The following is a 15,949-nucleotide window of genomic DNA, read 5'->3' as shown; positions in this document are numbered from 1 at the left end:
GTTGAACCCCCTTCCAAAGAATTTTGATTTTTCTCAAAGATATGCATATTGTTCTAATGACCCGGGGCACAATATAGAAAAGTTTTGGCATCTGAAAAGAGCAATCCAGAAGTTTATTGATGTAGGTGACATTACCGTGCAAAATCCAAATGCAGCAGATACTAGCCAAAGTCCATTGCCTGTTCATAATGAGACGCATATGGCGGGCATGATTCATGTGGAAAAGGAATATGAGAACTCTTCTGAATACCTTGGAGGTCCACTTACCGCAAATTTTTCAGTGCTATCAGTCTCGGTTCTAGAGGTTGATCTTAAGAACGAGTTGGCAAAAAGGGACCCAAAATCTATTTGCTAAGGTCAACATGATGGAGACTTGTAGAGGTTCTGGTAATATTGATGTGGAACTCAGTGGCTAAGATGTCGAGCTTGGTAATTGGAAAGACACTCCTTTCTTGGCTAGCCAGGGAGGAGTTTTGGTGGTTTATTTTGTTGTCATTTCTGTTGTCCGGGTTATTTCAGCGTTGTAATCCAGATATTGTCTTGTGGCTCAAACCCTTCTTCTTCTTCTTCTTCTTCTTCTTATTTTGCCTAGTTTGTTTAGTTGTAGTAACTCGTTTAGTGTTATCTAGGATTATTCCAGGGTTGTAACCCATGTCTATTTTGCTTGTTTTGTTCAAACCCTTTTCACTATCTATCTAATGCAATCTCCTGTTTTCTGTTAGTTCTAGTCAGTTTTTGTTTAGGTTACTTTTTCTTTTATAGTTCTTTTCATGCTAACTCTAGTGACATAACATGCACGTATAATTCACAGCCTAGTCTTGAAAGTTAGTCTAAGAAGCAATGACACAGTTTCGAATATGATAAAAGGATGCATTTGAGGAAACAAGTTAAGATTCACGCATTCTGAGATAACCTGAAGCTTGAATTAAGTGAAACTGAGGCAGTTAGTCTGGGAAATCAAGAGGTTGATAAGAGCATACAACAAAAAAATGTCTCTCAAACAGTTTGAGGTAGATCAGTCAGTGTTGAAATGCATTCTTCCATATCAAGGTAAGGTTGAGTCAAGTCTGCTTCGAACTGGAAATGATCATTCATTGGGACAAAGGTATTACCCGTCGACACTTTCTGTTTGTGTTGATGCCATCAATAGATACTATGTATAATTTCTTCGCTTACCCTCAATTGCATGTTTGTACTTGGCATTTTTAAAGTTCGGTATGACGAAGACATTTTATTTTGCTACCCAAACACTTTTATCTTTTACTACCCCTTTTGAGCCTTAATTTGTTTTATTTCATACCCCTCTTTTGGAATCAGAAGTGGAGTTAGGGATTAGAAAGGCAAAAGAAAGGTAAAGAGAAAAAAAAGGAGAAAATAAAAAAAAGGAGAAAAGAGAAAAAAAAAGAGAAAAAAGACAAGAAAGAAAAGGAAAAGAAAACCAACAAAATAAACCAATTTTATGTTTGAACTACGTTCGACCTGATTCCTTTTAAGGATATGTAGGCAGTCTTACTCTGAGGTTCGGTCCCATCAAAGAAAAAATCCAAAAAAAATCCCAGACTCCAAGAAACTGGGGCAGAAATTTTAATTTTGCCAAAAGATCTGATTCCAAAAGTTGTAATTTTGAACCCTTTCATCTTAAATTATTTTGAGAATTCATGCCACCCTTTCTTTCTAACCCTGTCTAAAAGTCTACATTACGGTCCAAAGAAAGACCTTCTGCCCAATCTTTGAGGATGCCAAATCAAGCGTGTGTAAAAATATGATCTTCCTGTATCATGGGTAATACCTTATTCCCGGCACAAAGAGAGAAAATAATTAAATGTGAGAGTCTTATTGGTGAAAACCCTCATGGGCACCGTAAAGCGACGGTGAGTTGAGAAAAAGAGCAAAATGATAGAGGCTTGATGGTGAAAACCCTTCAGGGCACTACAAGTCAACTGAGGATTGTGGATCAAATAGGACAATTGGAGCGCTGAAGCCCAGTTTCACAACTTAGAGGCATAACAAGAGTTGAAGATTAGACTCGCTTGACATATCAGACCACTTAATTCAAAATGTATGTCATGGTTAGTGGAGATGGCCTTCAAATAAGATTAGTTTCTACTTTGTTCTTTTTCCTAGGTAAAAATTTTTTCTTGTTAGATACCATCTCTTCTCGTTTTTTTTTCTTATTTTGTTCCTCTTATTTTAATCTCTTTTGAGTCTATTTTGTCAAAACAAGTTAGAAATGACTTCAAAATCTGCTACCAGCTTTTTAATCACACAAAGCCGAGTCTGGAAAGCACATCAAAATAACATAAGACACAAGAGAATAGTGTGTGCATTGAGTTGGTGTAATAGATGTTCTTTGGGATTGATGTAAAATGCAAATATTTGGTGAATGTTAGAACACGAGTGCAATGCATCAGGCATAAGGTATTGGACTTGAATGAATCATGAATATTTCTTGTGATAAGGGTTGTCCGGAAAAGCGGTCGGCTGATAACAAGCTCTGTCTTCCAAGTTGAAGTCCAAGTTGATCATGACAAGTGCAAGAGAAATCGCCCTTGTAGTCAAGGCCACAAACTAACCACCATGTTTTAAACTCACAAGTTTTCTTTGTCTGAAATAGGGATGAAGGCTATGTTCATATCAAATCTTGGAAGATTGAATTTTTCAGGTGTAATACCCAAATTCTGCTTACGCAAAGGCTAGATCACACCTCCTAGGCATTTTCCCTAGTTGAGAAGAACCATACCTCCTAGGTATTTTCCCTAGTTGATCGGAATATTTGGCTTTCCTTGAGTTCAGGGGTCCCTCCTAGAGAATAGGGTCAGTATTTAATTTTGTTAAGTTGGATAATCATTAGTTTTCCTCGATTTCAGGGGTCCCGCCCGGAGAATAGCGTCAGTTTTTACTTTAGTCAAGCTTAGTTTATAGTTTTCCTCAAGCTCAGTCTCACCCCTAGGAGACGCACTTCCTTGTTTGGGTCTTTTAGGTTATATCTTTTTTAGGAGATGCATTTTCTAAAATAAGATTTTACCCCTAGGAGAGGCACTTCCTAGTTTTGGGTCATTTAAGTTCATTCCTAGGAGACACGCTTCCTAGTTTGAGTCATTGAAGTTTCACCCCTAGGAGATGCACTTCCTAGTCTGGGTCTTTCAGATTATATTTTTGCTTTAGCAGATGCACTTCCTAAATTGAGATTTTACCTATAGGAGACGCACTTCCTAGTTTTGAGTCATTTAAGTTCATCCTTAGGAGACGCACTTCGTAGTTTGGGTCTTTTAGGTTATATTTTTTTAGGAGTCGCACTTCCTAAATTGAGATTTTACCCCTAGGAGACACACTTCCTAGTTTTGGGTCATTTAAGTTCATTACTAGGATACACACTTCCTAGTTTGAGTCATTGAAGTTTCACCCCTAGAAGATGCACTTCCTAGTCTGGGTCCTTCAGATTATATTTTTGCTTTAGCAGACATACTTCCTAAATTGAGATTTTACCTGTAGGAGACGCACTTCCTAGTTTTAAGTCATTTAAGTTCATCCCTAGGAGACGTACTTCGTAGTCTGGGTTTTTCAGGATATATTTTGTTTTAAGAGTCGCACTTCCTAAATTGAGATTTTACCCGTAGGAGATGCACTTCCTAGTTTTGGGTCATTTAAGTTCATTCTTAGGAGACACACTTCCTAGTTTGAGTCATTGAAGTTTTACCCCTAGGATACGCACTTCCTAGTTTGGGTTTTTCAGGTTATACTATTTAGGAGACGCACTTCCTATATTGAGATTTTACCCGTAGGAGATGCACTTCCTAGTTTTGGTTTATTTATGTTCATTCCTAGGAGACGCACTTCCTAGTTTGAGTCATTGAAGTTTCACCCCTAGGAGATGCACTTCCTAGTCTGGGTCTTTCAGGTTATACTATTTAGGAGACGCACTTCCTAAATTGAGATTTTATCCTTAGGAGATGCACTTCCTAGTTTTGGTTCATTGAAGTTTCACCTCTAGGAGACGCACTTCCTAGTTTGGTTCATTCAAGTTTCATCCCTAGGAGACGCACTTCCTAGTTTGAGTCATTCGAGTTTTATCCTTAGGAGACACACTTCCTAGTTTGGTTCATTCAAGTTTCATCCCTAGGAGACGCACTTCCTAGTTTAAGTCGTTTGAGTTCATCCCTAGGAGACTCACATCCTAGTCGAGTCTTTAGTTTTACTCTTATCATTGCATCAATAGAATAGGTGATTTACAGTTTTGCTAACAACTCAAAAATCTTCCTAGTGCAAACCGGGGCAGAAAATTTTGTTTGTTTTGTTGTTTTGATTGCAGGCACCCACCTGGAGAACGAGGAAGTTCTTTTCAGAGTTACTCCAAATTTCAAATTAGTAGCAGGAGCCCACCTGAAGAATGAGGGAAGTCATTTCAGAATTCAAATCAAGTTAGAAGTAGCAGAAGCTCGCCTCAAGAATGCGAGTCGACAATTCGAGATAACCAAAAGAAGAAGTCTCAATCCAGAATGAAAGGGAAAAAAAGAGAAGTAAATCCAAATGCAGAAGAAGATGAAAGATGTGAACTACTCAAGACATGGTTGAAGTTACGAGCACTGCATGAAGTCGTGGAAGAATGAATCAACACTTGCAGCTAGAAAACATCAAGGTTCAAATCAAAATTCTGCATAAAGGACCATTCAAGACTCAAGATCAAGCTTCAGTAGACTTATAGATAGGAATCTTGTAACTCATAGTTGATAGGCTTGCTTAGTTCTTTTAGATTTTGATTTGACGTAATAACAGGACCGCAGACCGGAACCTCGACAGAACGGTATCTCACTCGACTCTCTCGTCCTCTCCACACACTCCATAACTTCATTCACTTCTGAACTACATATGGCCTGATTCCTTTATAGCCAAGGATATGTAGGCAGCTCAAATACCAGGGCTCGGTCACAATCTTTTACCCATCTTTCTTTTCTTTTGAATAAGCGTCGGGTCATAAATTAATTACGTTGCTTATTTTTCTTTGCTCTGAAAACTCTTCGTGTTTCCAAGTAAAGAGGGGCAGCTGTAAGTATGTAATTTTTTACCCGCGCAAATTTTAAAAGTAGTATTTTTAAAAATATTTACTTATTTTTATTTTAATAGGATTTAGCCTATTTTTCACTTTTAATTGAATAGTAGAACATAAAATTTGAAAATACAAAAATAGTTTCACTTTGTTTTTTTTACCTCACTACATATCTTTTTCAAGAATATTAGTATTTTTTGTAGCAATATTATTTAAATTTTGTGATGATTTTAATCTAATCCTATTTTTATTTTTAGCATGATATTTGAAAAATATCAAAAATAATTTGTTCTAATGGTTAGTTTTATTTTAATAGTTATTTCTACTTAAGTAGGATTAATTAATATATGTTGATAGTATTTTTATTCTTGTTCAATGAGAAAGAATCAAATTTGGGTTAAACAATCTATTTTTTAGGCCTATTTTTGGAATTGATCCCTTAACCCATACCCCCACTCCCCTAAAAAGAGAGGACCCTTCACTAACCCTAAGAGAGACCCCCCCCCCCCCAAAAAAAAAAAGAAGAACCCGAATTCCCCTTCACCAAGAAGCACCAATCGTCGCTGGACCCCCCCTTCTCCAGTCGCACCACCTCTCCCTTCTCTAACCATCGCCTCCTCCAGCAGCACCCCCACAAACGACGGCGACCACCCCCATCAACAACTAACGACCACCCTTCCACACCCCCTGAACCTCGAAGCCGCCATTCATCTCCTCCTCTCCAAAGAATAACCCTCTCCTACACAAATAGCAGCCACACCCCAACCCTCTCGCCGCCAGCCACCAAACCGTCGGAAATCCGGCAACCACCAACGCCACAATCCCAAAAAAAAAAAAGCTTCACCATCTTTGCAGCTTTTCTTCTTCTTTCTGTTTTCACCATGCGAGCTTCACCGTAGATCCCAGCCTTAGAAGCCACCATCCATCATCTTTGTTTTGCGGGTCAACCACAAATTCATCTCCTTCACCACCGAAAATATTATAACCATATTTTGTTCCTCTTTTGTCTCTCCAAAAATAGAGCAACAAGACTCGATAAGTTACGCTGCACAACTCCGAAAGATCTGAACGCAGAGTTTTGGTCTACTCTTTGTACTTCGATACTCTCTTGTTCGAGTAGGATTCGAGTTCGTCGGCAAGGTTTGAGTTTTTCCGGTGGGATTCGGTCAATCTGCCACCCATCTGTGGTTTCGGTTCGTGATTTTGATGGTTCGATCTTATTGTATAAATCAAGTTCTGGCGTTTTAAACTCTTCAATTTCAAAGGAAAATTGCTCCACTAGAGGTCTATTCTTCCCTTAATCTTCAATTCTTGATACTATGTGATTCATAATGTGATGTTAGTCTGTTTGGGTTTATTTTGATTTTTCTTTCTCCGGTTTCCCTGATTTATTTGGTATTTGGATATCTTTGGTTTATTACTGCTTTGATTTTGTGGTTCGGAATGACATTTAGGTGATCACTAGTGACGATGAATTGCTTATCTTAATTAAATCCTAAGATACTCTTTAAAGAGTAAATTGATTTGTCTGATTGGGTTGTGGGAGGTGACACTACACATGTAAACAAATTAGACTTTAAATATTTTATTGCTTTTAATTTATTTTATCGCTTTCTTCGCTAGGAGCATGCTTAGGCCGACCGCACTCGGATAGGCAAACCGTAGGTCGCTTCTTTTCATTTTGCCGAGAAAAGAGGTTGTTCCCTTTAGTTATATACAGGGGTATGCCCCCTAGAGTTTGTATATTATTTTTATCCGGAGTATGTCCTGAAGTGAATGTAAATGGAGGCCATGACATATTCGTGGAGTGAGCATAGTATAGACTTTTAGTATTTTCCTCTTATTTTATTTTCTTATATTTAGGTGGGGACGACCTCGAGCCTCTTGTGTATTTATTTTTCTTTTTCTGTGTTTTTTTACCTTAATTCGAATATTTTAAAAGCCAACTAGATCGAGTATACAACCGTGACTTTTGCGGGACTCAGGGAATGCCTAACACCTTTTTCCCGAGTCAAACGAAGCCTCTTACCTGAATCTTCGGTGCAGACTTAGTTTTGGAGTCCAAAGTATTTTAAAAGGAAAAATTATTATTTTTTTAAAACGGTGACTTGACACATCGAAATCAAATGTCAAGTGGCGACTCTGAAAAATCCTTTTGAACACAAATTTTTGTCACTTTCTAATTGGAAAACTCTTTTGAGCTTTAAAAATCACTCTTTATCATTTTAAAGTGGTTAGTGAGGTAAAAAAGGGGTGTGGCAGTCTAAATCCGATAAACAAATTTATAAGGGCAAGAAGAAACTAATTAGCACTTTAATGTTTGTTACTTTGTACTTATGTTTTAAATTAGTCATATTCTCTTAAAAGGCAGAAATTGGACTTGCCCTGGGGCGAAGCACTCGTAAAACGTCCCTGACTTATGTGTGGGGCTTAGTTCCGTGAGACTTACGCCTCTGCCGTCGAGGTTTATGCCCCGGACACACCCAACACCCAATGTACTGGGCTCGCCTAATAAAATTTATGCAATTGTGTGTAACTAACCTTGTAAATCCTCAAATTTTCTTAATAAATTGTTGGCTATTCAAAATTACTTTTTTCTTAATCATAAATCATTAAGTTGAGAGTATTTTACGTCATAATTAAAATAAAAATTATTGCACGTTATCCACTACGACTGCTATGATCGTAAATTTTAATATTTTTTCATTTAAAAGTATTTATTTATTAACTTTTGTTATGTCTTTATTACATAATAGTCCATAATTTTTTAATAATTATTTTCCTAAATATTATTTTTTTGATGTTTGCGAGATACAATACTTATTAATTTAATAGCTCGGTATTAGCTAGTAACTATTTACAAATTATTTGTTATCATTGTATAGTGTGGTGAATTATGTGTTACTTTATTAATTTATTGAAACTTAAAAATAAATAATGCTAGAGAATCATATTTAAATTATGAATTATGTCTTTATATAAATTCTCTTTCAAATAGAAAGCATATAAAATAAAAAGTGTATTTTTTAAAAAACAAATCAAATTGTAATATCGAAATTCTTTCAAGATTCATTACTCCTTAAGAGATACATATAAGATTTCACATCGATACATTACTTTTGATGTTTGAGTTGTAACGACGTTGCAGCTAATTTGCATATTATGACATATGTCATACTTTTAGTATTATTCATAGTTGAATTATAATTTATAAATATTTTAAATAGGTTATTTGTTATAATTTTATGATTTTAATGTAATTTTTATAATTATTTTTTATTTTATACTATTTTAAAATTCTTGAAATTAGTAAAACTTAAAGATCCATGGGACTTACGCTCCATATCTCAGGGCTCGCTTCGTCAGAGGTAAAATGCCTCGTCTCACACATCCGCTTTTTAAAACATTGGTCATATTACTTACTTCATTAAATATTTAGTACCTGTGAAGAAAAGAAGAATAAAAGTATCCTAATGAAATGACTTTGACAGCTCTTAAAAATAGCTCTAACGTTGGCCTAAACACATTTACAACTTCAATGGCAAATAAATCTTTTTTTATCAAACCACCGAAATTTTTTCCTGACTTATATTATATTAGGGAAACTTACACAAATGTCCCAAATAAATCTCAACTTACCAACCTTTAGCCATTAGTTATAGACTTATCAAAACTAGCCAAGTACATATAACATTTGAAAAACCAAATAAATAAGGTTATTTCTCTCAAAGAATCACATGCAAAAATCACCTTCCATATTTTCAAGCGTGATTAGCAATATTAGATGCAAGACGGAAAGGAAATTTCATGGATGAGGTAGCAAATAAGCTGATAAAATACAAAAAAATATATACAATATTCCAAAAATATAAGCAAAAAGGAACTTTTTCAATGGGTATAGTTGAAATTCATTGAAAACATATAGATAAGTCAATATACAAAATTTGAGGAAGATTGGATGTGATTTGGACTGGTTTTGTATCAAAATTTGTAATTAAATCGAGTTCAAAAAATTCTTCTGCGACACATATATCAAACATGTATCACGCATGTATCTCACACACAGGTATACATGGATATACATGTGATACACAATTGATACAAATATGATATATATGTGATACATAAATGATACAATTGGATACACATATTATTTTTTCATGTAAAGTTTTTTCTTCGAATTTTCAATTCAAACCACCTCAAAACGTCACCAAATCATCACAAAATTGAGATTCAAGCTTCTTAAGATGTACCCAATCTATTCTAATAACACACACTCAAAAGAAAGCAAAAATTTGATATTTTTTGCTACAAATAGCTAATTGGCCAATATTAGTAATATTTTATGAATTGGCTATTTTTTGTAATGAGCTACCTATAAATGGACATAGCCGGTAGTTTTCCATTATATTAATCGACTTGTACTGAAAGGTTATTGAGTGGTTTTAGTGGGCTTTGGAGCACACCTCGAAATCTCTATTAAGCCCAGCTGTGAAAATGACACCAGATTTCTGCATAAAGACTACACAATATAATTAACAATACTGTAATTGCAATAAGAAACGAAACGGCAAGTATCAGCGGAGTACCATAATAATGACATATAAGAGTGAACGGAAACATAACATAAATCAGAAATCACAGGTGCAGGAAGAACAATAACAACTCAGCAACTATGATCGCTTTCACATCAGATTTTAGTCAACAAGCCCCGCGAGGTACCGAACCCCGGACAAATCACAACTCACAGGTCTCAATACCTGAACCCTAACACTTGGTATCATATGCCCTCATCACACCTTATAATCGCACTGACGACTCACGTACCAAATAGAGTCATTCTCACATAGAAGATAAGTAAATAAGGGTGTGCATCTATACTCAACAATATCAGGAAAACCTCTTATCCGAGAAGGGTGCTTGGCTACGTGTATGCTTATACAAGTGTCATAATATAGTTCATACCAGCTAGTAAGCATAAGGAAAAGAACGGACAACACGTAGAATGTTTGCAGAATAGGGGGATCTACCGGAATACCATTCTGTAGTTCCAAAGTAAATATGTACAACAGGGGGATCTACCGGAATATCATTCTGTAGTCCCAAAGTAATATGCAGAACATGGGGATCTACCGGAATACCATTCTGTAATCCCAAAGTAATTATGCAGAATAGGGAAATCTACCGGAACACCGTTCCATAGTCCCAAAGTAAATATGTCGCTCAACTAACAGAGATGACAGTTTACAGCACGACAGAAACCTCGTGCATCACCACAACAAGTACAACAACAACAATGACAATAATACAAGGTACTACAAGTAAATCAACTCAAGAACTTTAAATCACAAAGAAACGGTAGAACCCGTTCACAAGGAATAACGATAGTAAAGAATGCTAGGCGTAAAGAGAACAGCTCAATAAGGGAAAACTAATATGTAGCAATGATCCCACAATATACAATTCAACATCAAGGAAGTTAACACGAGGCAAATAATTCCAAATAATACTAAGTCAACTGAAATATAGGATATCTAACTTCTTTTAAGGTTGAGCAATTACGAATGTTATTCAACAATTCAATTAAGGATAAGCGACATAAAGATAATCGCAACCAAAATTAAGACTAAACAATTATAGGATGAGATAATAATAATTTTAAACAAGGATAAGCAGTTATGAAGGTTAGCATGACAGTAGAAGAGGTAAAATCTTCAGTTAAGTCAAATAAGAGTAAAATAGGCAATAAGAGTGAATCCTGAAAGCAATTAATTCTAATTAAAGCATGTAGAGGTGAAACTAGTAAATAGGAACTTAATCATATCAAGAATAACTTCATACTCACTGAATATAAGGACCTAAGAATCCTAAAAGACCAACTTTTCACAAATAAGTCTGAGCACGCACTCGTCACCTCGCGTGCATGGACTGCAATCAACATAGAAGACTCAGTCCTAAGGGAAAAATCCCAGATACGACATCCTGATATTTAAACCTCAAAGTTTAAACTTCAAGATATCATGTCTTAAAGTTCGAAATTGTGTCCAGAAATTCGAATCTTATGTTCTGAATTTCAAATTAGCAGCTCAAACATTTAGGACACGAAGTACTGAATTTCAAATTAGTAGCTTAAAAATTCATGATACTTAGTCCTAAAATATGGATGAATTAACTAATTTTTAAATACATTGTGAATTATGAATATATTTTAAATAGCAAACTTAAAAATGGCTACTGGTGCACTTCGTCCAGCCCAGCCTGCTTGGCTCAAAACTAATAAAAATCTTTTGGGCTAGGAGAACCTTTTGGAGAGTTATGATCCCCGACATTTGTCTTGATTGACACAGACACTTATATTTATCTGTATCTTCTTAAAGGTCTTTATTAGTTTATTTATAGATAACTGGCGCCAGTACTTCCATAGATTTGTTTCAAAAATTTAAATTAATATTTGGTGATTATTTCAACTATGGATCAAAAATTAGGATTATGTAAGTTAGAACAAAGCAAGAATTCATATCATTTTATGTATTGTAGTTAAAATAGTGTTATGGGGGCATAATCTTGTTTAGTTGTGCCCTGTCACTCTTACAATAGTTGAAGTCTTGAAGACGGGTAACCATAAAGTTTTGTAACTGTGAGATTCAGGATTACTCTATCGAGTGTGTGCTATCTCCCACGCTAGCTTAGGTATAGATAATTCTGCCTACCAAAATTTGGATAGAAAAAAATCACGTAATGTATGTTGATAATTTGGTCGATTGAAGTGTTCCAATTATCAAAAGAGGCACCTATAATTAGTTAAACAACAAGAAAATTCTATAAAGTATTTCTAACTCTAGAGGTATCTGGAAATGTGAAAAGATTGAAAGAAGAAACCAGTAGCGTTCTTCACGTGCTTTGTCGTGTAAAAGACATAGAGATTATTTAAAGATCTTTTGTTTGCAAACACAAGTGATTATAGTATCTTTTGAGTACAGTTGCTACTGCCATTCTTTAGAAAGCAACCTGTTGAGAGTAGTAAGAGTGGAGTAGGGTAGTATTGTGTAAACTAACTTAAAATGATGGGTGTATATGTCATTTGTAGAAGTTAGTAACTAACTTAAGTTAGTCAGTGTGTTAGTTTTATAATAGTAGTTTAGGAAGTTAAATGTACTGTAATTCATTTTTCTATTTCAGTAAGAGGAAGAAGAAGAAGCTCTTAGCTCAATCCTCCATGAACGATATTCCTCACTAAATCTGACATGGTATCAGAGCAATCAGCCATAAGTATGGTCATCTAGAGTAATTTTCCAGCTAGCTAGCTCTTCATCGGAGAATTTTGACAGAGCTCAGCCATGGCAACTGTTGACAATGAACTACCAGAGAAATTGAGTCACAATCACCCACTTTTTCTCAATTCAATTGACAATTCGGGAGCTGTGTCAATTTCTCTTCAGTTACGAGGACCAGAAAACTATTTCGTATGGAGTCGAGCGATGAGAATTGCAATCCTAGGTCGGAACAAGCTAGGGTTCATCGACGACACCTGTAAAAAGGAACGTTTTGGTACAAATCTCGTAGATCTTTGGGAGCGATGCAACGCAATCGTTTTGTCATGGATTATAAATTGTGTTTCACCGAAATTACTCAGTGGGATCGTTTATTCTTCTAACGCCAGTGAAGTTTGGAAGGACTTGAAGGAGCGATTTGATAAGATAGATTGCTCGAGAATCTTTCAAATTCATAGAGAAATTGCAAGGATTAATCAAGGTACTGACTCTATATCCTCATATTTCTCGAAGATACGAGTACTCTGGGCAGAATTTGATAGTTTGGCCCCAGCTTTGGGATGTGTTTGTGCAAAATCTGGTGAATCTGTGGTTTTTATAGAACATTTGAAGCTGCTATAATTTTTTATGGGACTTAATGAGTCATATGAACAAGCTCGTAGTCAAATACTTATGATGATTCCAGTACCTACAGTAAATAAGGCCTACTCAATGTTGATGGAATGTGAGAGTCAAAGAGCTATGTCCAATCCTCATGATTCAATTGAAAGAAGTGAAGTTGCTGCACTAATGTCTACTAGGACTACTGGTGGTTAGTTTCGACCTAAGAAGAATTACAATCTCCAATGTGATTTTTGCAAAATGTAAGGGCACACTAGGGAGAATTGTTATAAGATAGTAGGATATCCAACTGATTTCAAGTCTAAAAGGAGAGGATGATATGGTTCAACTAACTCTGCAGTGTTGGGAGAAGGTGACTCACAGATGCAGGGGAACAGGAATGTACTAAACACACATGCTGAGAAGGGGAACTCCTCAGGATGTGAAATGGGACCTATGTTCACAGAGGAGCAATTCAATCAGATTCTGAGGCTACTCAACAAAGAAGAGATACAGGAGACCACAACCAACATGGCAGGTATATCTCATTCCACTGTCTTCTTAGTAGAAAAGAGAGGTTGTACTCATGAATGGATCATAGATACAGGTGCGACTAATCACATGACCTCGAACTTTAGCTCACTTTTTGAGTTATACAATATAACATCTCAAGATGGAAAAATAGTGCAATTACCTAATGGAACTAAAGCAATAGTTTCACATATTGGTAAATGCAAGATAGGAGAAGGACAAGAGATTAAGAATGTTCTGTACATTCCAAATTTTAAGTATAGTCTATTGTTTGTGTCTAAGCTAACTAGAAAGCTAAGATGTATGGCTGCATTCTTTCCTGGTTTTTGTGTACTACAAGACCTCTTCACTGGGAAGCTGAAGGGGATTGGTAGAGAAACTAGTGGGCTCTATCTGCTGACTTCTGCAATTCCAAATAAAGGACAAAAGTTAATTCGAAAGTCCATGAATGTGCAATTGGATCAAAATACCTTACAGCTTTGGCACAAAAGGATGGGCCACCCATCACCAAAGGTTATGAAACATATGTTGAATGTTAGTAAGGCGTTATGTAGAAATGTAGTAAGCAGTTGTGATGTTTGTCCTTTGGCTAAGCAGGCCAAATTGCCTTTCCCTATTAGTAGAGATATAGTAAAGAATGTGTTTGAACTATTGCATATGGATGTATGGGGACCATTTCGAATTGCAACACATGATGAAAATAAATACTTCTTAACAATAGTGGATGACCATTCTAGAGTAACAAGGATTTATCTTTTAAAGCTGAAGTCTGATGTAATTGTTGTCATTAGAGATTTTCTTTTAATGGTTCATATACAATTTGACACTAAGGTTAAAGTGATTAGAACAGATAATGGAATAGAGTTCATTAACTCTGAGCTTGAAAGCATGTTCAGTAAGTTTGGGTTAGTTCATCAGAGGTCTTGTCCCTACACACCCCAACAAAATGGGGTGGTAGAAAGGAAACACAGACACATACTGGAGGTAGCTAGGACAGTCAGATTTCAAGGACACATCCCATTAAAGTTTTGGGATAAATGTGTGTTGTTAGATGTCTACTTCGATAAACAGAATGCCTACACCAGTGCTTGCAGGGAAGTCTTCTTATGAATTGTTTCATAAGAAAAGTCCATCTATAAAACATATGAAAATTCCTGGATGTCTTTGCTATGCTACACCATCAGTCATTGGTGACAAATTCCAACCAAGAGTTGTGAGGAGTGTTCTGATGAGGTATTCAGTTGTGCAAAAGGGATATTTGTTATTTGATTTAACTCACAAAAAATATTTTGTTAGCAAGAATGTGACTTTTAGGGAATCAATTTTTCCTTTCAAAGACCCGCAGACCATAGGACCTGCAATGTTTCAAGCTGATCCCTACTTGATCACTCAGGTTGTGCCTAATGCCAACATCACTGATCATGTACCTACAACTACATCTGATCCTCAACTTGATGACCAAAGCACAGGACAAGGAGCTGTTATGGAGGATCTTCACTCAGGAGAGGCTTCTTCATGTGGACTTGAAGATACGAGTCCTGCAATAGCAAGTGAAGATGTTGACATGCCTGGAAATGCAAATATGGACCAAGATGTTGTAACCACTGACCACAATCATGAAGCAGTTGCAGTTCCTCCGAGAAAGTCAGCTAGTGATAAAGGGCCTCCATTATGGCTGCATGACTATGTGACTGCTCAAGCCAGTAGTTCATGTTATTACCCTTTGAGCAACTACCTGGATTACAGTAGTCTGTCACATCATTATCAGACCAATCTAGCAGCATTCTCTGCAATAGTTGAACCTGCATCCTTTGATGAAGCTTGCAAAGATCCCAAGTGGGTAGATGCCATGAAGGCTGAGCTCACTGCTCTTGCAGACAACAAAACCTGGGAGTTTGTGCCTTTGCCACCAGACAAAAGAGCTATTGGTTGCAAATGGGTATATAAAATCAAGTACAAGGCAAATGGTGCAGTTGAGAGATACAAGGCAAGGCTAGTGGTAAGGGGTACAACCAGAGGGAAGGTCTTGACTATCAGGACATGTTTTCACCAGTTGTGAAGATGGTAACAGTTAGGATAGTGTTATCCATTGCAGCAGCTCAAAACTGGCATATCCATCAAATGGATGTCTATAATGCCTTCTTGCAAGGATATCTCCATGATGAAGTCTACATGCAACTTCCTCAAGGTTTTCACAGCAAGAGGGAGACATGCCTAGTGTGTAAGCTTGTCAAGTCCTTATATGGGCTTAAGCAAGCATCTCGACAATGGAATGTGAAGCTGGTAGATGCATTGGTGAAGTCTGGGTTTCTACAAAGCCAACTGGATCAATCCTTATTAATCAAGAAGATGGGATCCAAAATTGTTGTTGTACTAGTATATGTTGATGATTTACTTATCACCGGGAATGATAATGAGTTGGTGTGTGACACTAAGAATGCACTATAACAAGCCTTCAAAATAAAGGATCTGGAGGAGCTGAAGTTTTTCTTGGGAATAGAAT

General features: G+C 36.4%; 1 protein-coding gene across 1 annotated transcript; it reads left to right on the top strand.

Moving 5' to 3' along the window:
• Nucleotides 1-12,381: 12,381 nt before the first annotated feature.
• Nucleotides 12,382-12,936, top strand: LOC142170221 (uncharacterized). Its single transcript, XM_075232070.1, has one exon. The coding sequence runs from the start codon at nucleotides 12,382-12,384 to the stop codon at nucleotides 12,934-12,936; it is 555 nt and encodes a 184-aa protein (XP_075088171.1).
• Nucleotides 12,937-15,949: the final 3,013 nt, after the last annotated feature.

Source organism: Nicotiana tabacum, chromosome 16 (genome assembly GCF_000715075.1).
Source record: "Nicotiana tabacum cultivar K326 chromosome 16, ASM71507v2, whole genome shotgun sequence".
NCBI lineage: Eukaryota > Viridiplantae > Streptophyta > Magnoliopsida > Solanales > Solanaceae > Nicotiana > Nicotiana tabacum.
The sequence above is the reverse complement of the archived record's forward strand: the minus strand, read 5'-3'. Positions and strand labels throughout refer to the sequence as shown.

Excerpts from the sequence above, each read along its gene's own strand:
- LOC142170221 (XM_075232070.1), top strand. The coding sequence starts at position 12,382 with ATGGCAACTGTTGACAATGAACTACCAGAGAAATTGAGTCACAATCAC.